The sequence below is a fragment of the Cnephaeus nilssonii genome (genome assembly GCF_951640355.1).
Source record: "Cnephaeus nilssonii genome assembly, chromosome: 13".
NCBI classification, from domain to species: Eukaryota; Metazoa; Chordata; class Mammalia; order Chiroptera; family Vespertilionidae; genus Cnephaeus; species Cnephaeus nilssonii.
This window is the reverse complement of record NC_137084.1, coordinates 67,310,706-67,334,701: the sequence shown is the minus strand read 5'-3', so window position 1 is coordinate 67,334,701 and position 23,996 is coordinate 67,310,706. Positions and strand designations below refer to the sequence as shown.

The window sequence follows — 23,996 nt, the reverse complement described above, 5'->3', positions numbered from 1 at the left end:
AAAGTCAGGAATGTCCTTTGTCAGTGAAAAGGAATTTTTGGACTGGAACCCGGATTCTTTGTCCCCCGGAATCGAAGAACGAATCCACGGACAGAAGATGGTATAGCAAAGGTGGAAATTTATTGAAGAACAAGTTCAGACTCCCATGTGGGGAGGGGGAAAAGGGTCCCACAGAATGGATTCCCATGTGGGGAGGGGGAATAGGGTCCCACTGAGTTCTTTTTCCCTGTGGCTTATAAAGGCTGCAGATCCTGGTGCCTTGATATCCCCTCTGATTGGTCACTATTCCCTTAGACTGGTTAAGATAGTAACTCCTGGGCTCAAAGGTCAAACACCACAGGGGACATGTGATGCCCTCCTCCCTCATTGTTTTTTCTTTCTGGCTTTATTCCTTCTTCTTTATTTTGTAAACATAGACATTTTTGGCTACTTCCAGCTCCCTCTTCTTAGGTAAATGCAACTGTTGCTGCTCCCTGCACCTGGCTTCCTTGTGTTATGGAGATGTACCTGTTGCTGCTTCCTTGTCTTATGGAAATGTAACTGCACCAGGCTTCCTTGTGTTGTGGAGATGTACCTTCTCCCAATCTATGGACCCCAATCCTAAAAATTCCCTAAGCCTGCCTGTATTCCCCTAAAATTCCTGTTTCATCATCATTTGGTGACATCAGTCCCAATAACTTCTTAACATATGCAGATATGCAGTCCGTGCTTTTTAAATTACTTTTCATCACCAGACACCGGCATACCTTGGAGACATTGTGGGTTCAGTTCCAGACCACAGCGAAAGAGTGAGTCACATGAACTCACACTGACTATGGTCAGTACGTGTGCAATAGCATTGTCTAAAAAAAAGTACCTACGTTCATTTAAAAATACTTCATTGCTTAAAAAAATGCCAACCATCATCTGAGCCTTCAGCACATTGTAATCTTTTTCTGGTGGAGGGCCTTGCTCCAGTGTTGATGGCTCCTGGCTGATCAGTGTGGTGGTTGCTGAAGGTTGGGGGGTAGCTGTGGTAATTTCTTAAAATAAGACAACAATGAGATGTGCCACGTCGGTTGACTCTTCCTTTCACACATGATTTCTCTGTAGCATGAGTTGTTGTTTGACAGTAGAATTTCTTTCAAAATTGGAGTCAGTCCTCTCAAACCCTGCCATTACTCTGTCAACTAAATTTATGTAATAATTCTACATACTTTGTTGTCATTACAACAGTCTTCACAGCCTCTTCACCAGGGGGAGATTCCCTCTAAAGAAACCACTTTTTTTTTTTTTGCTCACCCATAAGAAGTGTTAACCAAAGAATAGAATAGGTTTCCAGTGGTCGGCAAACTCATTAGTCAACAGAGCCAAATATCAACAGTACGATTGAAATTTCTCTTGAGAGCCAAATTTTTTAAACTTAAACTATGTAGGTAGGTACATGGTTGTTAACTTAATTAGGGTACCCCTAAGCTGGCCTTTGCTAAAAACTCCAGGGGCTAAAGAGCCGCATGTGGCTCGCGAGCCGCAGTTTGCCGACCACTGGTTTAGGCCTTACTGAAGAAAATAAAAAAGCATTTATTTGAGCAAAACGGATTGCAGTCCAGGAGGTGCAGATTTAGGTGGCAACCCAAATTGAACTCCAAAGAGAACAAAGGCAGGGTTTATAAAATCCCAGGCGCAGTGCCATTTAGGTTCTTCATGCAAATGAAGGGTGCTGGCCAGGTGAGCGGGGATTGGTTAGTTCCAATATGCAAACGAGGGAGGTGAAAACTACAAGGAGGAAGAAAAGTCCCTATATGTCCACCAGGCAGTTGTTCCAGGATGTTTTTGGCTCAGCCTTGAGCAGAGTTTAGCAACAGGTTAGCATCTTAGAAGCAGCTCTGAGAACCTAGGCCCCACTTCCTCAGGGCCTCCCAGCTCCATATTAAGTGACGCTTAGCAATGCTAATTCTAGTTTACTTTCTCCATTACCAGAAGCAAATCCTCACTCATTAACGTTTTATGCTGAGAGTGTAGCAACGCGGAGTTCTTTTGGGATCTTACAGAATTCTAATCTGGGAGACGCATATTCAGGTAGGAACTCGATTTGCACTCCGGCGAGAACAAAGAAAGGCAGAGTTTATAAAGGCAAAACCACACATTTTGAAATACAGTCAAGAAAACTTTTCCTGTTGGCTGTCTAACGTGATGACTAGTTAAAAAGGATTGGTTAGGTTCCGGTAGTGAGGTCCTGAGGTGAGCAAGTTCCAGGATGTTCCTCTATGGCAGTGATTTTCAACCTTTTTCATCTCATGGCACACATGAACTAAAATTCTGTGGGACACCAAAAATACATATTTTTTGCCTATCTGACAAAAAATAGGGGTAATTTTGATTCATTTATACCAAGCAATTATTGTGTTAGCTGTTTTCATTTGAAAGTCTTAAGGGAAAAGATGTCAGTGCCCCTGACTAAATAGTCAGATATTGTCACTGGACAATCAAGGGGTCCGGGCTGCCTGTCACTACTTCAGCCAATGAAGCAGAGACAGGGTTGAATCATATATGAGCGTTTATTCCAGTGATGCCGGCAGTTTGGGAGAGCAGCAAGTCATCCACAAAAACCTGCTCTGCACCCCACCAGAAGCCAGCTGCTTATATTGGGTAGAAGGACAAAGATTGCATGGGAAAGTGGGAATTACAGGCATGGGGAAGTGGGCATGTGATAATAATTACAGGTTACAAGTCATGTGTGCTTGAGGGGGGGGGGGTGCGTCCCGGAGGGCAGGCACCCCAGGACCAGATTATAGGTGACTAGCAGCCCGTTTGCACAAAGATTCGTGCAATAGACCTTCATTCACCTGGCTGCTGCACCAGTTTTCTGCCGGCACCGGGGACCCAGGCCTTGGCTGTGGCCACTACCTTCTGCCTTCTTTCAGGGTCGGGGCTTGGCCCCGGGCGGCAGCCTTGGCTCTGCTGCACCCCAGCCTCCCTGCTACGGATCGTAGGAGCCGACCCCCATGGTTGCCTGCGATCCATGCAGGCTCCCCGCTGGTGCCCAAGGCCGGGAAAGCCTCCGCCCGAGGCTTTCCCGGCCTTGGGCTCCGCCACACCCCAACGTCCCTGCAACGGTTTCCTGGTGGGCATGGTTGGTGGGCGTGGCTTGTGGGCGTAGCGAAGGTACGGTCAATTTGCATATTACTCTATTATTAGGTAGGATATATTATTAGGTAGGATTATTAGGTAGGATAGGGGCTGGGGGTCGTAAAGAGCAGGTGCCTCTAGGACTCGATTGTCTCAGCCATGAGTTTGTAAATCTTTCCATAATGATAGGCAGTTCTCGGGACAGGAGGATGGACTGCATTCTGACATTAGCTCCCATGTCCCACGGCGTACAACTCCCAGCCAAGTGAAAACGTCCTTTCTAATCAGAACAGAACCGTCATGGTTAACTGAGCATGATTAATAGTTCTTATCCTTAGTTTCTGATATTTTATTTCTGCCCCTAACAGTTGTGTTTTAAAAATTCTTGCAGCACAGCAGTGAAAATCACTGCTCTTTGTAAGTGTGAAAGTCCAAGAATTCAAACCTCATTTAGGTCCTCTATGCAAATGAAAGATACAGAGATTGGATTGGCTCTTGACAGGATGGAGACTTTAGATGGTCTCGTTGCCATGGTGAAAAGGAAGTAATGTTCAGGATATGATCTCATACCTGGTTCAAAAGTTCATGGGTGGGATGAGCATAAGGCAACCTCTTCATGACCTCCTGGCTCCATTTTAGTTCCCATGATAAGTGACTCTCTCGTGACAATTTCCATTCACATTCCAATGACGTTGAGAATGGTGAATCCTTTCAGAAGGTTTTCAATTCACTTTGCCCAGATCCACCAGAGGAATCATTATCCATGGCGGCGATAGCCTTATGGGGTATATATTTCTTAATAAAACATGAAAGACAAAATTACTCCTTGATCCATGGGCTGCAGATCCGTGTTAGCAGGCACGAAAACAACATGGATCTCATAGTGCACCTCATCGGAGCTCTGGGGTAACCATGTGCTTTGTCAATGAACAGTAATATTTTGAAAGGAATCTTTTTTGCTGAGCAGTAGGTCTCAACAGGGGGTCTAAAGTATTCAGTAAACCATGTTGTTCACAGATGGGCTGTTACCCAGGCTTTGCTCCGTTTATAGAGCACAGACAGAGTAGAGAGCGTCAGCCTGTCCTTGGAGGCTCTGAAGCCAGCCACTGGCTTCTCCTCTCTAGCTATGAAAGTCCTTGATGGCTGCTGTTCCACCTGCACTGAATAGCTGTTGTTTAGTGTTGCCGCCTGCATTCATTATCTTGGCTAGATCTTCAGGATAACTTTCTGCAGCTTCTCCATCAGCCGTTGTGGCTTCACCTTGCACTTTTGTTTTGGAGATGGCTTCTTTCCTTAAAGCTCATGAACCAACTCCTAGCTTCCAACTTTTCCTTCTGCAGCTTCCTCACCTCTCTCTGCCTTCGTAGAACTGAAGAGCGTTAGGGTGTTGCTCTAGATTAGGCTTTGGCTTAAGGGTGTTGCTCTAGACCAGGCTTCTGTCTGGTTTTATCCTCTGTCCAGACCACTAAAACTTTGTCCATATCAGCAATAGTCTGTTTCAGTTTCTTACCATTTGTGTGCTCACTGGAGTAGCACTTTAATTTCCTTAAAGAACTTTTCCTTTGCAGTCACAATTAGGCTAAATAGTGCAAGAGGCCTAGTTTTTGGCCTGTCTCCGCTTTTGACATGCCTTCCTCGCTAAGCTTAATCATATCTAGCTTTTGATTTAAAGTGACGTCCCTATTACAATAGAATATCCAATAACTGATGTATATGCCCACACACAAAATTTTATCCACACTGGCTATTCAGTTTTGTGGTGGGGCACCTACATCAGTTAATTATTTCGATATTCTGTAGTAGTTGGGATGTCGCCAAATCAAATAGAAGTTTTCTAATTGTGAATGTAATAGCCAGTCATGGATGTTGAACAGTAAGTGGGGAATCAAACAGCCTTTTTAACATTAAGCCACATGCTTATTCAATCGTTATCTTTCATATTCTACTAAGTAAATTTGCCTTCACTGTTAACAGCAACGAAAGGCATACCAAAATCCTTGCATACCTTATTTGTTTGTAACCTTTCTGGGATTTTCTATTATGAAGTCAAAGACAATTTTTATAACTTCCTCGAGATTGTTAAAACATATAGCAACCTCATTACGTGGAGATAAGTTACAGTAAAGAAATTGATCCTAGGTAATTTTCCACTCAAGGGTTTTATTTAGAAAATGTTTTATTTTAAAAATACTTATTTTACATGCTTTGTCAATCTACTGATTAGTTGCAATGCAGTTGACCTCCGGCAAAGTAAGTTCCTATGCAAATCTAAGGACCCACAGTCAGGGAGATAATTCTGCTTAACTTTTACACTAATTAGCTGGAAGTAACTAAGTGTTCCTGGAGAACGGTGGAAATTGATTATAGATGATAGATAGTAGAAAATTCTTTTACTTTGGGGAGAAAGCATATACATTAATATCCACTAAAATATGAATAGGGAAAGAATGGAAGGTGAAACATACAACTGATTCCAACCCGCAGGGTTTTGTGAAGACTGATTGAGGTAAACTGTGTAGAGTGTTGCAATGCTTAATCAATTTTTTTTGGCCATTATAACTTTTAAAAATTGTTGGCTCCTATTTTGACTGATTTGCATTTTCATTGGCCTTTCTTTCTCTTATACTGTTGGGGGGACTATGATGTGAATCTCTGTGCCTAGCCCTAGCTGGTTAGGCTCAGTGGATAGAGCGTCGGCCTGCAGACTGAAGGGTCGCGGGTTTGATTCTGATCAAGGGTACATGCCCGGGTTGCTGGCTCGATCCCCAGTAGGGGGCGTGCAGGAGGCAGTTGATTAATGATTCTCTCTTATCATTGATTTTTCTATCTCTCTCTCCCTCTCCCTTCCTCTCTGAAATCAATAAAAATATATCTAAAAAAAAAATCTTTGTGCCTTAGTTTACTCCCAGTACTACTTTATAGCGTTGTGTGAGGATGCAATGAGTAAATACTAGTATATATAAAGAACTTAAAACAGTGCATGACACGTAATAAGTGCTATGTACATGTTAACTATTACTGTTAATAATGATCCAAGTACAGTAGTCAGAAGTGGAGAAATCAGAGTTCTAATAGGTTACTGTAGTTAGATTCAAAGGTACAAAAACCCTGCTGATCTTCCTATTGAAGTTTAGTGATAATTCTGCTATATAAGCCTCTGATATTTCTTTGCTATATTCACTCAGCAAAGGTTCATTTTGAACTTAATGTGTTTTGGGAGTGTGCCAGGTACTACGGGAGTTGCAGAGAATAAGCTGGACATAGATACTGCCCTTAGGGTGCTTATAATTGAATTGGAAAGGTAATAAAAACAAAAACAGCTATTATCAAAGACCAGTATGCTAAGTGTAGTGATAAAAGTGCAAAAAAACATAAGTGAGCACTCAAGAAGGAGAGGTTACTTTCATTTTGGGAAGTCTTAGAGGAACTAGCATGAACTAGGTCTGAGTGGATGTGACCTTCAGAGGTGGAGTGAGGAAAAACAGGCATGTCATTGGAGACGTGAAGAAAGGTGTGGGGGAAGGAACCGGTCTGTGCTGGAAAGAAGGCCCAGGCCATCTTTGCATGTTTACCCTGTTGTAAAATGATGGTAGTGGTGGTAACCATGGTAACCACTGCTGAACATAATGTTGTTGCCAAGCATTAAATAGGTGTTTCACCCTTGTTGTTGAATTCCACAAAATAACCAAATGAATAAATTATTGTTTTCCCTATTTTAGAGATGAGGAAAAGTTGTACAGAAAGAAAGTGACTTTGTAACCATTTAAGGACAGGACTGGTTGACCCTGCCTTTCTTTTTTAAAATATATTTTTATTGATTTCAGAGAGAGGAAGGGAGAGCGAGAGAGGGATAAATGCATCAGTGATGAGAGAAAATCATTGATCGTTTGCCTCCTTACGTCCCCTACTGGGGATCGAGCCTGCAATCTGGGTGTGTGCCCTGACCTGGAATCGAATCGTGACCTCCTGGTTCGTGGGTGGACACTCAACCACTGAGCCATACGAGTTGGGCATTTTTTTTAAATTTATTTTGTTAATCCACACCCGAGGATATTTTTCCATTGACCTTTTTTTTTACAGAGAGTGCAAGGGACTGGGAGAGACGGAGAGAGAGAGACATTGATTAGTTGCCTCCTGTACGCACCTTGACGAGGGCCAGGAATTGAGCCTGCAACCAAGGTCCATGACCTTGACTGGAATTGAACCCGGGACCCTTCAGTCTTCAGGCCAACGTGCTATCCACTGAGCAAAACTGGCTAGGGCCCTGCCTTTCTTTCTAATGTACCTGGTGACCTCTTCAGAATCTCAAGTGATTGACAGATAATTAGACATATGCTGTTAACTGGAGACTAGAAATGGACACAAATTAGAATTTTCTGCATTCCCACTTTGACTTTTTCAACAATGATTTCCTGCCGCCTCCAGCATTTCCCATAGCCCCCTGAGAAGAACATGTGTTTGCCTTGTACCAAGACTGTTTCTGGAAAGGTTGCTTCTGACTCTACAGTCATGCAGAGTTGCGTGTCATGGAGGGAACACTCATTCTGGCTGTAGCATGTCATGACCCACATCTATAAGCTTCACCCTCTCTCTTTTCGGTGTCAGATAACTGGTGTTATTATATAATCAAGTTTTTATTTTTAGAATGGAATTCTGGGTGTTTTTGTGCCCTGGCTCCACTCCCTGGGTTTGTTTCCAAATCAGTAAAATGGCAGTAAAAATACTTCTATATACCTCAAGGTTTATTATGGGATAAAATAAAATTCTGTATGTGGAATACTTTGTAAACTACTTACTGCTATATAAATACTAGAGGCCCGGTGCACAAAATTTGTGCACTCAGGAGAGCGGCGTCCCTCAGCCCTGCCTGTGCCCTCGCAGTCCGGTAGCCATCGGTAGGACATCCGTAGAAGTTCCCACCATCGCCACTGCGCTCGCCAGCCATGAGCCCAGTTTAGGGCTTCTGGCTGAGCGACGCTCCCCCTGTGGGAGCACACTGACCACCAGGGGGCAGCTCATAGCCACCAGTCATTCCGCTGTTCAGTCGATTTGCATATTAGCCTTTTATATATAGGACTAGAGGCCCGGTGCACGAAATTCGTGCACTGGGGAGGGTGTCCCTCAGCCCAGCTTGCACCCTCTCTAATATGGGACCCCTCGGGGGATGTCCAACTGCAGTTTTAGGCCCGATCCCTGTGGAATCGGGCCTAAAACTGCAGTTGGACATCCCTCTCACACGGATCACCCCAGGCACCCCCGGGGAGCGGCCACGCCCCCATGCCACGCCCCCCCGGGGTGCCCATCGCCCCAGGCACCCCCGGGGAGCGACCACGCCCCCATGCCACGCCCCCCGGGGTGTCGATCACCCCAGGCACCCCCGGGGAGCAGCTGCACGGGCATGGCCACGCCCCCCCGGGATGCCTATCACCCCAGGAACCCCCAGGGAGCGGGCATGGGCGCAGCCACGCCCCCCGGGGTGCCCATCGCCCCAGGCACCCCCGGGGAGCGGCAGCAGGGGCGCGGCCACGCCCCCCGGGGTGCCGATCACCCCAGGCACCCCCAGGGAGTGGGCACGGGCACGGCCACGCCCCCCCGGGGTGCCGATCACCCCAGGCACCCCCGGGGACTGGCAGCAGGGGCGCGTACACGCCCCCCAGGTGCCGATCACCCCAGGCACCCCCGGGGAGCGGCAGCAGGTGTGCGGCCACGCCCCCCAGGGTGCCGATCACCCCAGGCACCCCCGGGGAGCGGCAGCAGGTGTGCGGCCACGCACCCCCGGGGTGCCGATCACCCCAGGCACCCCCGGGGACTGGCAGCAGGGGCACGGCCACGCATCCCCAGGTGCCGATCACCCCAGGCACCCCAGGGGAGCGGGCACGGGCGCGGCCAAGCCCCCCCGGGGTGCCGATCACCCCAGGCACCCCCAGGGAGCGGGCACGGGCGCGGCCACACCCCCCCGGGGTGCCGATCGCCCCAGGCACCCCCGGGGAGCAGCTGCACGGGCGTGGCCACGCCCCCCCGGGGTGCCGATCACCCCAGGCACCCCCGGGGAGCGGCAGCAGGTGTGCGGCCCCGCCCCCCGTGGTGCCCATCGCCCCAGGCACCCCCAGGGAGCGGCCACGCCCCCATGCCACGCCCCCCGGGGTGCCGATCACCCCAGGCACCCCCGGGGAGCGGAAGCAGGTGTGCGGCCACGCCCCCTGTGGTGCCGATCGCCCCAGGCACCCCCGGGGAGCGGCAGCAGGTGTGCGGCCACGCCCCCCGGGGTGCCGATCGCCCCAGGCACCCCCAGGGAGCTGGCACGGGCACGGCCATGCACCCCCGGGGTGCCGATCGCCCCAGGCACCCCCGGGGACTGGCAGCAGGGGCGCGGCCACGCACCCCCAGGTGCCGATCACCCCAGGCACCCCAGGGGAGCGGGCACGGGCGCGGCCAAGCCCCCCCCGGGGTGCCGATCATCCCAGGCACCCCCGGGGAGCGGCAGCAGGTGTGCGGCCACGCCCCCCGGGGTGCCGATCGCCCCAGGCACCCCCAGGGAGCAGGCACGGGCACGGCCACGCCCCCCCGGGGTGCCGATCACCCCAGGCACCCCCGGGGAGCGGCAGCAGGTGTGCGGCCCCGCCCCCCGGGGTGCCAATCGCCCCAGGCACCCCCAGGGAGCGGCCACGCCCCCATGCCACGCCCCCCGGGGTGCCGATCACCCCAGGCACCCCCGGGGAGCAGCTGCACGGGCGTGGCCACGCCCCCCCGGGGTGCCGATCACCCCAGGCACCCCCGGGGAGCAGCAGCTCTGGCGCGGCCACTGGGCACCGCCATCTTGATTTTATCAACGGTTGACAGGCCACCCGGAGTCCCGCCCTCAGCCTCCGCTGGCCCAATCATGGGCATAGCGGAGGTGCGGTCAATTTGCATGTTTCTCTATTATAAGGTAAGATTGCTTTTTATAATTATAGTCCTGTGAGGTAGTTACATCCTCAGAGGCTTCTAGATACATAGCAGTCGTTGTTTCTGCGCTTGAGTGGCTTCAGATGGTTTATTTTAGCTTCTATCTCCTGTTTCTAACAGACTCAACTGTCATGTCTTTGTACTGGCAATATGCCTCCCTCTAATAGCTCACTCCTCCCTCAATTTACAGCTTTTAATCAGCAGTCAACTAGGAAACCACACAATAGAACTTGGTAGCAATGTGTCTAAAATTAAGGTAATTTTGTTCTTTGCTTTTACAAAGGGTGAGATGTGTTTTTTTTACCTTTATTGGTTTTTATCTTCATTGGAAGTTAATAATGGATGCACTTAATCTTTCAAGCAATGAAAAACATATAAAATAAAATAAAAAGACTCTGTCCCCTCCCTTTCTTTTCCCCAAATTCCCTAGATATAATCACTGTTTGCTGGTATGAATATCCAAAATAGGCATATTCCCAACGTTCTACAAGTTGACAGTTTTGACTGGAATACGGAATATTGATCTTTTTGTCTTAGCACCTTATTGGTTATGCTACATAACAGAACTTAGTGGTTTATCTATTATCTCACTGTTCCTGTGGACTAGGAGTTAAGTAGTGACTTAGCTCAGGTCAGATTTGAGGTGGCAGTCATGAAGGCTTGAGTGAGGCTGAACGACTCACTTCGGAGGTGAACTAACATAATTATAGGCTGGCTGTTGGCGGCTTCGGTTCCTCCCCTGATGTAGGATACGGCTGCTTGTGTATCCTCACAGCATGGTGGCAGGCTTCCTGCAGAGTGAGCATTCCTGGAGATGCCTAGATGGTGGAGAGACAGATAGAAGCTGGCTTTTTTATGACCTAGCCTCAGAAGTCACACACCATTACTTTTGCCACATTCTGTTAAAAGCAAGATTCTAACTTACAAGGGAAGTGGAATTAGACTTAAGCTTTTGAAGGGAGGAATCTGAAAGAATTTGTGGGCATATTTTAAAACCCCCACAGTATGCATAGCTCTGTCTGATTCATTTCCATGTTTGTGTTATGTTTCCTAATATGGATGTGCATAATTTCCTTGACCGGGCCCCCCATTCGTGGATATTGTTACTCTTCTAAACAGTGCTGCAGTGAATGTACATACATACCCTTACCAACTTGAGCTAGCATTTAGCTAGATTCTTAGAAGTAGAATTGCTGGGTCAGTAGTTGCTAGGGTTTTGCGTGAGGGCACAAGGGGATGGATCTCTTACAACTAAAGAGCCTGAGTGTAGACAATGTTTTGCCTTTCAGCTGTGTTCTGGGTAGATTATTCAGAAAGGTATTTGAGCTAGTCATTGCATGCAGTCGGTCTCATAGAAACAGAAAACATTTCCAAACATAATTCTCAGTATTGGAGAAATTTAAATACTATGAGGAATGAGTGAACATAAGTCTCAGTATTAAAGAAACTTAAAAACAATGAGGAATGAGTGAAATGCATAGAGGAGTCGATGTTAACATGAATGAAATTCATTAATGTAATGTTGAGTACAAAAAGCAGGAACAGAAAAGTACCTATAACATGATGCTAGTTATATAAAATTTAAACATGTGACAAACAGTACTATACTGCTTAGAAATAGTGTGAAGTAAAAATAGAAAGAATTTTATAATAAATTCAGGATAGTAGTTCTTCGTGACAGAATTACAATTGGGGAGGAGCACACCTTTTGGGGATTTCTTAATTGGCAAAGTTTTATTTCTTAATCATGTTGGTGAGAACACAGATGCTTGTATTATTCTTTGTACCTTTTGTAAGTCTTCAGTATTGCTTAATAAAAATTATATGAAGCTCTTGATTTTTAAATTTAAATTTTTAAAAATCTGCCCTGGCCATTGTTGCACAGTGGTTAGAGTGTTGGCCCATGCACCAAAGGGTTGCGGGTTCGATTCCTGGTCAAGGGCACGTACCTGGGTTGCAGGTTCATCCCCTGCCCCTGGTTGGGGCACATTTGGGAGGCAACCAGTCGATGTGTTTTCTCACATCCATTTCTCTCTCTCTCTTACCCCCCTCCCATTCCTCCCTCCCTCCCTTATTTCTTTATTTCTCTCTCCCTCCCTTCCACTCTCTCTGAAAAGCAATGGAAAAGTATCTTTAACAACAACAAAAAATCTAATAAGCTCTTGTTTTAGCTTCAGCTTTTGGTATTATGTATGTACATTTGTTTATTGAAGGTGATTTTAGTGCAATGAAGAGAGTCAGTGATAAAATTAGTACCTAAAGTAAATTCAGCAGGCTCTGGAATTAGGATGGATTCTCATCAGGAAAAATGACCAAAGCAGTGAAAAGATCGTCCGTTCCAGAGAAGTCGGATGGCCTGTGTTAAGGTCTGCTTCCACTCCATCTGACAGTGAGCGATGTAGGGCATTTACCTTACCTCCTGAGTCACAGTTGTGAGGAGCAAACCCAGTCTTGACTCTGGTCCCATTTCTAGCATTTAATAAAGTATATATTTTTAGTAACAGCAAAATTCATATTTTTCTTCTGCTGTGCAAGAAAAAATATGCAATACTAAATATTACATTTCCTAGTGCCTCTACACAATGAATTGAAATTATGTACTAGTGGATACTAACCTGCACAGTTGTCATTTCTAGGGATTTCTTTCTGCTGACATGGGAGCAGACTCCGTTTTTGCTGACTGAATATCCCTTTGTTGTGGTGCTTTGAGCTCGTTAATGACCAAATTCTTCTGTGGCAGCTGCACATTACGCACGCTTATTCTCCATGGTTGGGCCATGGATCTTCTGCAACCGACTGACAGCACCACCTGCACAGCCTTTGGAGGCTGCAGTTACAGTTCTAATGATGTTATTTCCAAATATTTCAGACCTGTTCTCTCACCTGTTATAGCGCTGCCGGGGAAAAGGAAATCTTTCAGGAGATGAGAAGTTGTTCCTGTGTTATGTGTGTTTTACAATGCAGACGGACCGGTAGTGTTTTCTGTACGTAGGTCTGTGGAACATGGAACATGAAGAGTGTTTGTTACATGCCCAGCTGAGGTTTACTAAATACTTAAGAGTAATTCTGAGAATGTTTATGTGGTTATTTTTTCTACCTAAAATCCATGACCAGCTTATTCTTAGGGAAGTCAACGGTGGGGCAAGGACACACTCACTCACCCATCCCAACCAAAGCTTTTCAGCGTGGTGGCCAAACTGCCTAAGTTCAAATCTTGGCTCCTCCCCTTACTAGTTTGTGCTCAAGTTAACCGCTCCATGACTCAGTTTCATCTGTAAAATGCAAGGGACCATAGCAGCTGCCTCCTAGGGTAATTATGAAAATTGGAATATTTTTAAGACATTTAGCACAGTGTCTGGCTCAGAATGAAGACTGTTTAAATATTGATTAAATAAATAGCATGTGGACAGACGGATAGCTTTAGTGCACACAGGACTGGACTTGAGACTGTGAACTTGTTCCTGGTTGGATCTAATGCCGAACAGTAAAATACACCGTGTTTCCAGTTAAGTTAGTTATACAAGCTAATAAAAATGAGGAACATAAAGCATTAACAAATGATGCTTTCTCTTTGGCCGAACCAAACCAGAAGCCTAGGTGGCAAGGGAGCGTATCAGTGCGATTCGTAATGGCTCTTTCCCAGGTCAGAGAGCAGGCGGGACAAGGGAGGGAGGGATCTGGAGGGACCAACAGGAAGTGTCCATCACAGTTTCTAAGGTTTGTTGATGGTTTCCTTCACTGTGCAAAACGTTTTAGTTTGAGTAGTCCCATTTGCTTTTTTCTTTTGTTGCCCTTGGCCAAAGAGACATATTTAAAAAGAAATTAAAGAGTTTACTCCTTATGTTTTCTTCTAGTTTTATGGTTTCAGGTCTTATATTTAAGACTTTAATCAATTTTTGTTGTTGTTTATTTTGGTACTAGAGGCCCAGTGCACGAAATTCATGTACAGGTAGGGTCCCTAGGCCTGGCTGGCGATCAGGGCCAATCTGTCGGGCGACCGGCGGGGGGCCCCCACTGGCACCTGCCTTGGCCGGGCTGGCGCCACCTGCTCGCCAGCCCCGCCACCCGCCGCCGCTGCCTGTCACCTCCCTCTGTGGGGCAATCGGGAGGCCCCCACTTGGCTGACCTGGGGGCAGCTCCTGCGTTGAGCATGGTCAGTGCACGTCATAGCGACCTGACATTCCGCCATTCTGCCGGTCGGTCGATTTGCATATTACATATTAGGCTTTTATTATATAGGACTAGAGGCCCGGTGCATAAAAATTCATGCACTGGAGGGGGGGGTGTCCCTCAGCCTGGCCTGCCCCCTCTCACAGTCTAGGAGCCCTCACATGCGGGAGGCGACCTGGCGATCAGGGGAAGGCTATGCCCCCATCACACCTCTGCTGCTGCCACTGCTGGCAGCGCAAGCCTCAGCCAGCCCTGGTTACCTGAGCCTCGGGCAGCCCTGGGTGGCTGGGGGGCTGAGGGGACTGGGGGACTCCGGAGGTAGGTGCGCGGCAAGACGGGCAGGGCTGAGGGGACTGGGCGCCAACATCTTGTGGCTGTGGGTGCTGCCATCTTTGAGGGCGTGGCAGTCAATTAGCATATTCACTCTTTATTGGCTGTGGGCACTGCCATCTTTAAGGGCGGGGCAGTAATTAGCATATTGGCTGTGGGCGCCACCATCTTTGCGATGGCATGAGGGTCAATTAGCATATTCCCTCTTTATTAGATAGGATGTGGTGTAAGAAAGTGATCCAGTTTCACTTTTTTGCATGTATCTGTACAGTTTTCCCAGCACCACTTATTGAAAAGACTGTCGTTACCTAATTGTATATCCTCTGCCTACTTTGTCTCAGATTAACTGACCATATTTATTCTCTTTCATTGCTCTACATACCTGTTTCTATATATCTGTTTTTATGCCAGTGCTGTACTGTTTTGATTATTGCAGCTTTGTAGTATAGTGAGTGTAATATCTCCCACTTTGTTCTCTCTCAGGGTTTCTTTGGCTATTTAGGGTCTTCTTTGGTTCCATAAAAATTTTAGAATTACTTGTTCAAGTTCGGAGAAGAATGTCATTGGTATTTTGATAGGGATTGCATTGAATCTGTATATTGCTTTAGGTAGTAAGAACATTTTAGCAATATTAATCTTTCCAATCCATGAGCATGGTATATCCTTTCATTTATTTGTACACTCTTCAATTTCTTTCTTCAGTGTTTTATGGTTTTCAGAGTACCAGTCTTTCACCTCTATGGTTAAATTTCTAGGTATTTTTTGCTTTTTTATGCAATTGTAAATGGGATTGTTTTCTTAATTTCTCCTCATCATTCATTATTGGTGTATGGAAAGGCAACATATTTCTGTATATTGATTTTGTATTTTTCAACTTTACTGAATTAAATTGTTAGTTCGAATGTTCTTTTTCTGTTTTTTGTTTGTTTATTTGTTAATCCTCACTTGAGGATATTTTTCCATTGATTTTTAGGGAGAGTGGAAGAGAGAGGGAAAGAAAGAGAGAAACATTGATGTGAGAGAAACACATCGATTGGTTGCCTCCTGCACGAACCCTGACCAGGGCCCAGGTCGGGGAGGAGCCTGCAACCAAAGTATGTGCCCTTGACCAGAATTGAACCCAGGACCCTTCGGTCCACAGGCCAGTGCTCTATCCACTGAGCCAAACTGGCTAGGGCAGTTCTAATAGTTTTTTTTTTTTATGAAATCTTTTGGTGTGTGTGTGTGTGTGTGTGTGTGTGTGTGTGTGTACACATACATACATATACTAGAGGCCCGGTGCACGAAATTCATGCACTGGAGGGGGAGTGTCCCTCAGCCCAGCTTGCACCCTCTCCAATCTGGGACCCCTTGGGGGATGTCCGACTGCCGGTTTAGGCCCGATCTCTCTGTGAGATCGGGCCTAAACCGGCAGTCGGACATCCCTCTCACAATCTGGGACTGCTGGCTTCCAACCGCTCACCTGCCTGCCTGCCTGATTGCCCCCATCTGCCCTCCCCTGCCAGCCTGGTCACCCCCAACTGCCCTCCCCTGCAGGTCCGGTCACCCCCAACTGCCCTCCCTTGCAGGCCTGGTCCCCTCCAACTGCCCTCCCCTGCTGGCTTGATTGCCCACAACTGTCCTCCCCTGCTAGCCATCTTGTGGCCATCTTGTGACCACATGGCAGTAAATTTGCATATTACTTCTTTATTGTATAGGATAGTATCAGGTGCTGTGCAAATGGTGAAAGTTTTACTTCCTTCTTTTTCTTTGGTTGCTGTGGCTAGGATTTACAATACTGTGTTGAATAGAAATGGTGATAATGGGCATCTTTTTGTATTATTGATCTTGGAGGAAAATTCTGAACAACTTTGCCAGGTAGAGTATTCTGGTTGGAAGTTTTTCTTTCAGCACTTTATTTTTTTATTTTTTTGTTTATTTTCAATATATTTTATTGATTTTTTACAGAGAGGAAAGGAGAGGGACAGAGAGCTAGAAACATCGATGAGAGAGAAACATCGACCAGCTGCTTCCTGCACACCCCCTACCGGGGATGTGCCCGCAACCAATGTACATGCCCTTGACCAGAATCAAACCCGGGACCTTTCAGTCCGCAGACCGACGCTCTATCCACTGAGCCAAACCGGTTTTGGCTCTTTCAGCACTTTAAATGTATCATGCCATTTCTTTCTGGCCAGCAAAGTTTCTGCTGAAAAATCTGCTGATAGTATTACTGCCAGGGAAATGGGGAAGAGGGGAAAGTTTGTATTAAACAGGTTGTTTTTCTCTTGGTGCTTTTAAGTTTCTCTCCTTGTGTTTAACCTTTGACACATTAATTACATTGTGTCTTTGTGTAGGTCTCTCTGGGTTCATCTTTTTTGGAACTCTAAGCTTTCTGTATCTGGATGCCTGTTCCTCCCTGAGTAGGGAAGTTTTTAGCCATTATTTCTTCCAATAATTTTTCTGCCCCTTTCTTCTCTTTCTGAGATCCCTGTGATGCAAATGTTTGGACCAGCTAGTTTTCGAGGGTTGTTTTTCCCCACAATTCACCATATTGTGGCTATAGATTTGGTGTATCAATGGAAGGAGGTGAGTGTAGTATCTTCCTACACCACCATCTTGAACCAGAACCACTCATAACCTTTTTCCAGGTCAGTAATTTTGTCATATAACTTTTATATTTTTACTTTCAGTACTTTTCAGCTTTTCTGGATCTTATGTTTGAGATATATCACTTGTAAACAGTCCATGTTTTCTTCTTAATCCATTCTGATAATCTTTGTATTTTAAGTGACCTGTTTAGTGCATTTAATAAAACTTTAATGTGACTTCTAGACGTGGCCTTGAACATTAATAGGATTTCACCAGACTGAGAATGTGTGGAAAATATTTCAGGCAGAAGAATTAATATGAAAAAGCAATAAAGAAACATAGAAATGAACTTCATGCCAGGATAAAGGTCAGTAGTTAGACCTCTTGGGGCAGACAGAAGTGGCAGAGCATTAAGCAGCCGAGGAGACATGGGCCGTTCTGTCATGGTGAAGAGTTTAGACAGGTCTTTGGTCTTCCCTGTAGTTCCTTACACAATCTGGAACAAATGCAAAAAAAAAAAAAAAAAAAAAGATCAAATTCTTCTAAAACTGCGCCTGGTACTTTTGTAGAGCAAAATGAAAATACAAGATTCAGTTGTTGCAATTATTAACCAGGTAATGCCCTTGAAAAGATCAAGCAAGTTATCAATTTTAATGGTAATAATGATACAATTAAGAGTACAGAAAAATGAAAAATAAATCGGCCTTCAGTAAAAAGGGAGATTCCTGAGGTGAAAATGGAACTGGTGTCTGACACAACATATTGTAATGGTATTGTTTCCTGTCTTCCTTACTAGCCCATGACCTCCTTCAGGTAAGGATTGCATCTTTCTGTGTCTTCAGAGCCTGCAAAAGTAGTTCTTGCAATGGAGTAGGTACTAAACAAGTGTTGGGAGGAGTGATCACAGCTGGTTCTTGAGTAGTGAGAAGCCAGGCTAACTGGAGTGTGTTCGTAAACAGAGCAAATAGTGGATTCTGTTGCATGGAGAGTGAGGATGGTCAGGATGAGAGGCTTGGAAGGTTTTGAGCAGGAACAGAGAGAAAATAATACCAGTCATGCCCGATGCCCTTGTGACTGTGATTCATGTTCCTTTTGTAATTAGCCAGGGTTACTAAGTGTGGGTATGGAATAGAAGGAATGAAACCTATGGCAAAAACTTAACAAAGCCTGGACATTGTCTCATAGCCCCAGCCAGCTCAGGCCTTGTCTCGTGGCCGTCTGACCACCTTGAAAAGCCTTGCTGCTTTTGACCCTCGCTGCTCAGCCACTTTGTTCCGTACAGCTCTGGGAATATCAAACTGAATTTCCTTTAACAAATCCAGACTGTGTCCCACAGTTTTTAGTTCTCACTGTCCTTAAGGCAGGTAATTACTTTGAAAATACCTCTTTCAGTTCTTTCCAGAGTAAACAAACATCCTGTTTATATTAATAAGATTTAGTTTAAGCAAATAATAGTGTAACTAAAATGTGGAAATAAAATGCATTGCCGATATACTATAATTTATTTAAAGCACCCCAGTTATTCTGTGTTCATATATAGTTATTTTTCCTTTGGGGAATATTAATTATTTAATTTATAAATTTAGGAGCTTGTACCTAAGCGGTTTGGCTTAGTGGATAGAGCGTTGGCCTGCGGACTCAAGGGTCCCGGGCTCGATTCCGGTGTAGGGCATGTACCTTGGTTGCGGGCACATACCCAGTAGGGAGTGTGCGGGAGGCGGCTGATCGATGTTTCTCTCTCATCGATGTTTCTAGCTCTCTATCCCTCTCCCTTCCTCTCTGTAAAAAAGCAATAAAATATATATAAAAAATAAAATAAATTTAGGAGCTTGTAAAATATATTTGATTTTCAGGAAATGGACAGTTCTCTATAAGGATACTTTTTTCAAAAGCCTTGTTTCCTTATTCGGTTATTTTTTTTTAATCTGCATTTTTTTCAATTCTATAGATTTTTGGTCCTCAGGTAATTTGAATTCAGAAGAATTTTTGGAACGAGTCTATTGACATTGTGCAGTGGCCTCTTTGCTTTCTAAATAATGAACATTTCGGGGATTGCACTGGTATTTAGTTTCTCTATAGGAACGAGGTTCTCAGTGTTTAAAAATATTCCCAGAGCCATGCACTGAGCTAGTTATTTTTTTAAATTTCCTCCAGCTGCAGACTGCTGTGCTTAGAATCACAGACTTTAAAATAACTCTGGCACCAGAAATTTATGGTCCGTGCCTTAAATAGCTCAGTATTTTTGACAACTGTAATAGGGAATATAAAGCTACTACTATGTCATTTTTAAATAACTGAAAAAATTTTTAAATTGGATATGTATTTTCAACTTTGAACTAAGTGTGTATTTGATGCCCTGCTGAAAACAAATTGTCATCCTTAAGTTTGAAACATTTAGGTTCAAGGGGAAAGTGACACTTAGATATTTTTGGACACGAGGTTATAAGAATAAGGAAAGTTATTTCAACACAGCAGAGTTATACAAAGACAGTTGGCATAAATCCAGACTTTGGAAAGGATGAGTACTTTTACTTGGTACTAGGAAAAAACAACAGGCTGCTGACAGAGTGCCCTGGCCTTGCTGTAAGAAGAAGGTGGCCAGCTGGCGTTAATAGGAAAAGTCCTGGGGCGTCACTTTTTTTCTTTTTGGATATTTACATCGATGAACTGAAAATATCCCCAACAGCATCCTCTTCAATATAATGTTATTCAGATATGATGTTATTCCAGTGATGACAACCATAGAAATAGGAGATCTGGCCATGCCTACTCTTCAGCTTTCTATAGGGAACTGTACAGTGTCGCTCTGCAAGAGAGATGTCCTATATAATAAAAGCCTAATACGCTAAGTGTCAAGTGTCCAGTCATCCATTCAACCAATCAAAGCGTAATATGCTAAGGCTGCTCAACCGCTTGCTGTGACGTGCACTGACTGACCACCAGGGGGCTGACAGTTGACCAGTGGACCAGTCGCTATGATGTGCACTGACCACCAGGGGGCAGATGCTCTGGACCAGTAGGTTAGCTTGCTGCTGGGGTCCGGCCAATCAGGACTGGGCGAGATGGGCCGGACACACACCCTGGAACCCCTCCCGCGATCTTTCCCCAGCCCCCTGCCCTGATCAGCCCCGATTCCTGACCAGGCACAGGGACCCCACCCATGCACGAATTCGTGCACTAGGCCTCTAGTATTTAATAAAACAGAACATTCATTGTTCATGTCCTCTAGCAGGCACTGTACTCAAGTGCTCAACACAAATGATCTCAGTTAATTCTTCCAAATATTTGTGACTTCCCTTTCTTAAGTAGATGGGGAAGGAGAGTGGATCTCAGGTTAAGTAACCTGTCTGTGGTAACCCAGCTGAGCTGATCAGAGCTTGAGCTTGTACCCACCATGCCTGGAAAACATCACCAGCATTTGATAAAGAGAAGAGCTCAATAAATGGAAGCTCTCGTTCTACCATAGAAAATTGTGTACAGAGAATAGTTCTCATCACAAAACAGAAGTGGAGAGCTGATTGGACCGTTTTGAGTATTCTCACAGCAGCGACAAAACGTCACTCAGGTCCAGGCGTACATTCTTTATCTTGTTCCTCTTTTCCTCCTGAACCCTGCACTATGGGGAAGGATGGTGCACAGATACTTTATTACAGCCCTTTCGTTTTCCTGTGATTGTTAGTTGAAACCAGGGGTTAAGATTGAGAAATTGTCTAACTGAAATCTATAGGTGACTTCAAGTTTTATCTAAACACATTTTGGCAATGATTTGGCAAGTATTGGCTGACTTACTTCATCTCACAGTGATTCCTTTCAAAGATCTGTAAAGGGAATCAGCTCAGCACAACCACTGGTACAGCTGCCGAGAGACACGTTTGTAAGAAAGGAAAAACTGAACCTGAGCGTATTGGTTTCCGGGGGCTGCCACATTAAGGGCCACAAGCCAGGTGGCTTAAACCACAGAAATGCATTGTCTGCAGCGCTGGAGCTGGACTGTCGGCAGGGCGGATTTCCCCCGAGGGCCGCGAGAGAATCTCTTCTGTGCCCCTTGCCTAGTTCTGGTGGTTTGCTGGGCATCTTTGGTGTTCCTTGGCTTATGGAAGCATCCCCTGATCTCTGCCTTCATCATCACATGGTGTTCTTTCCGTGTGTGTGTCTACTTCCAGATTTCCCCATTTTATACGGGCACCAGTTTCTTAACCCCCACTTCCCCATTTATAAGGACCATCCTGATGACATCTCTTTAACTTGATTGCCTGGTAAAGATCCTGTCTCCAAATAAGGTCCTATCCTAAGGTTAGGACTTCAGCATATGAATTTGAGGGGGACACAGTTCAACCCATAACACTAAGCATCAACAACTGTGTGTTGCATATGCCCCTTTCCTGGCAGCTCCACCCTCCACCTACACTAGCCAAGGTATTATCCATAGTGTGTCCACTTTGCTGAATGAGTTGTATTTAGTAGCATGTCTCTCATTTCCAGAATAATACCAAACTAATAAAACTCCACACTGATTCAAAGTTGGAATTTCTTCTTTCTGCCAGCCCGGCCTACTTCCGGATTGGAAGCCTGCAGTGGGAAAGTTGACATCGTACGCTTCCTTCCTCGCTCTGCCTTTCTTCCCCTCCCTTCTGCTCTTTTGATGTTGTTGTTTTTATATCCTTCCAGGGAATACTGCATTTGTGTCTCCCACCTATAAAAATGAATCTTCCATCAGCACTGTGAAACCATCTACAAATCCAGTTTCCCCAGTGACAAACGCCACCTCGAAATCCTCAGCAAAGCCATCAACAACTCCAGTTTCAAAAAATGTGACAGCTGTCACCGTGAAACCCATAGCAACTTCTCAGATGACTACACAAGGGGTCTCAGCAAATATGACTTCCACCACCTTAAAGTCTACACCCAAAATAACAAGTGTTTCACAACACACATCCCAGATGTCGACATCCACGATGGCCACAACCCACAATAGTTCAGCGACATCTGTTTCTTCATCGGTAACAAGTATGTATTAAAAATGATCTATTTCTCCTGCAAAAATAAATGCAGAAATTTAGGCAATGATTTCCTATTAAATAAATTAGTTGTAGAGATCAGGAATAGAGTTGACTTAGTGCTCTTGTCCCTTTTTTTTTTTTAAATGGGTTTCTAACATAATCATACCAAATAAGACCTATCTCTGAATAAGTAATTTATACTAGTGATTTCATTTTATGATGTGAGAACTTACCATACCTTTAACTCTCTGCCTCATTGTAGGAAGGAATTAGGCAGGCTCAATCTACATGATTTCAAAATTATGGTGAACTTTGTTTTTAATTAAATTGTGCCAAAAAGTTATTTAAGATGGTATTAGATATAATCATGTATGTAGTATCAGAGTCTCGGCACACTTTAATTTTTGCCTTTTTAAAAAATATAATGCCTGTGAAACCGTGAATTCAAAAACTTTAAGAAGTTCCTCTTTTTAAGTTATCCAATGTTGAAGTTCTATTTAAAAGCTAGTGATTACACTTATCGGAACAAATAGCAGGCTTTCTAGTTTCTTTTATGTGTTTTTATATATTTTATTTTCTTTATTACTACAATTTATGTATTGAAATAAACTTTAATATATTGGGCTCTTGTCATGATTAAAACAAAATAGTTTAGATTCCCAATTTATTTAAAGGAGAAATTTCACTTAGAAACATTTATTCAGATTGGATCCAGTTTCAGATTATAGCTGTGTTCCCCAGACATATTTTGTTAAGGCATGAACTCTTTAGAGCAGCGGTCGCCAACTGGTGGTCCGTGAGGTCCGAAAGGTTGGCGACCGCTGTTTTAGAGGATTCATAAAATAAAATAAAAACTCCCCAAGTCTTGCTGCCTCTGAGGTTTTGGTAGACCATCCAAGTCCAATGCTATCAAAGACCTTAAGATCCTGGGGTTGCAGGCACTAGGGGTTTTTCATTAAGAGACTAGAGGCCCAGTGCATGAAATTCATGCACTTGTGGGGGGTGTCCCTCAGCCCAGCCTGCACCTTCTCTGATCTGGGACCCCTTGGGGGATGTCCTACTGCTGGTTTAGGCCGGATCCCAAACCAGCAGTCAGACATCCCTCTCACGATCGGGGACTGCTGGCTTCTAACCGCTCGCCTGCCTGCTTGCCCCTAACCGCTTCTGCCTGCCAGCCTGATCACCCCCTAACTGTTCCCCTGCTGGCCTGATTGATGCCTAACTGCTCCCCTGCTGACCCACTCGCCCCCAACTGCCCACCCCTGCCGGCCTGATCGCCCCCAACTGCCCTCCCCTGATCTTGTGATGACATGGGGGTGGCCATCTTGTGATGCCGTGAGGGTGAGACGCCTCCTAGGCTTTTAGTAGTATAGATGTGTTAGATAAAATGAAGAAAGCTAAAGCCAGGCAACTCGCTAGACACACTGGAAAGCAACGTTCTATGTTTAGATTCCCCCTTGTCCCCAATTCAGTGTTCAATTATATAGAGATTCAGAAAGTTTTAGTTTATTATGTTTTTTAAAAGCTCTAAAGCCTATTTTGTTTTGTTTTCTTCTAGTCACAGCAACTATAAATTCTAAAGAAAATAAAGGATCAAAATTTGATATTGGCAGCTTTGTTGGTGGTATTGCATTAACACTGGGACTTTTATCTATTCTTTACGTTGGATGCAGAATGTATTATTCAAGAAGAGGCATTCAGTATAGAACCATGTGAGTTTTGGTTGCCCAGGACTTTTTAATATTATTTCTGTATTTCTTTATTTAAATATCATGACAAAATGTCAGTAATAGGGGAATGTTCATCTCTGATATTAGAAATTCATAGTTTTATGAATTATATTCCCATTAATCCTCTATGCCCAAAGTAAAT

The 23,996-nt window shown here is 45.0% G+C and overlaps 2 protein-coding genes across 3 annotated transcripts in view; both read left to right on the top strand.

The window, feature by feature from the left end:
• The window catches only part of MMP20 (matrix metallopeptidase 20), a 208,031-nt gene that overhangs the window by 146,264 nt on the left and 37,771 nt on the right, over positions 1 to 23,996 (top strand). The gene's annotated exons all lie outside the window — the stretch shown is intronic.
• Positions 1 to 23,996, top strand: part of TMEM123 (transmembrane protein 123) — a 44,621-nt gene that overhangs the window by 16,239 nt on the left and 4,386 nt on the right. For both annotated transcript variants that reach the window (XM_079788744.1, XM_079788745.1), the window contains 2 exons: positions 21,793 to 22,131; positions 23,683 to 23,836. In XM_079788744.1, the coding sequence (XP_079644870.1) occupies positions 21,793 to 22,131; positions 23,683 to 23,836 (493 nt within the window). The remainder of the gene's footprint in view (positions 1 to 21,792; positions 22,132 to 23,682; positions 23,837 to 23,996) is intronic.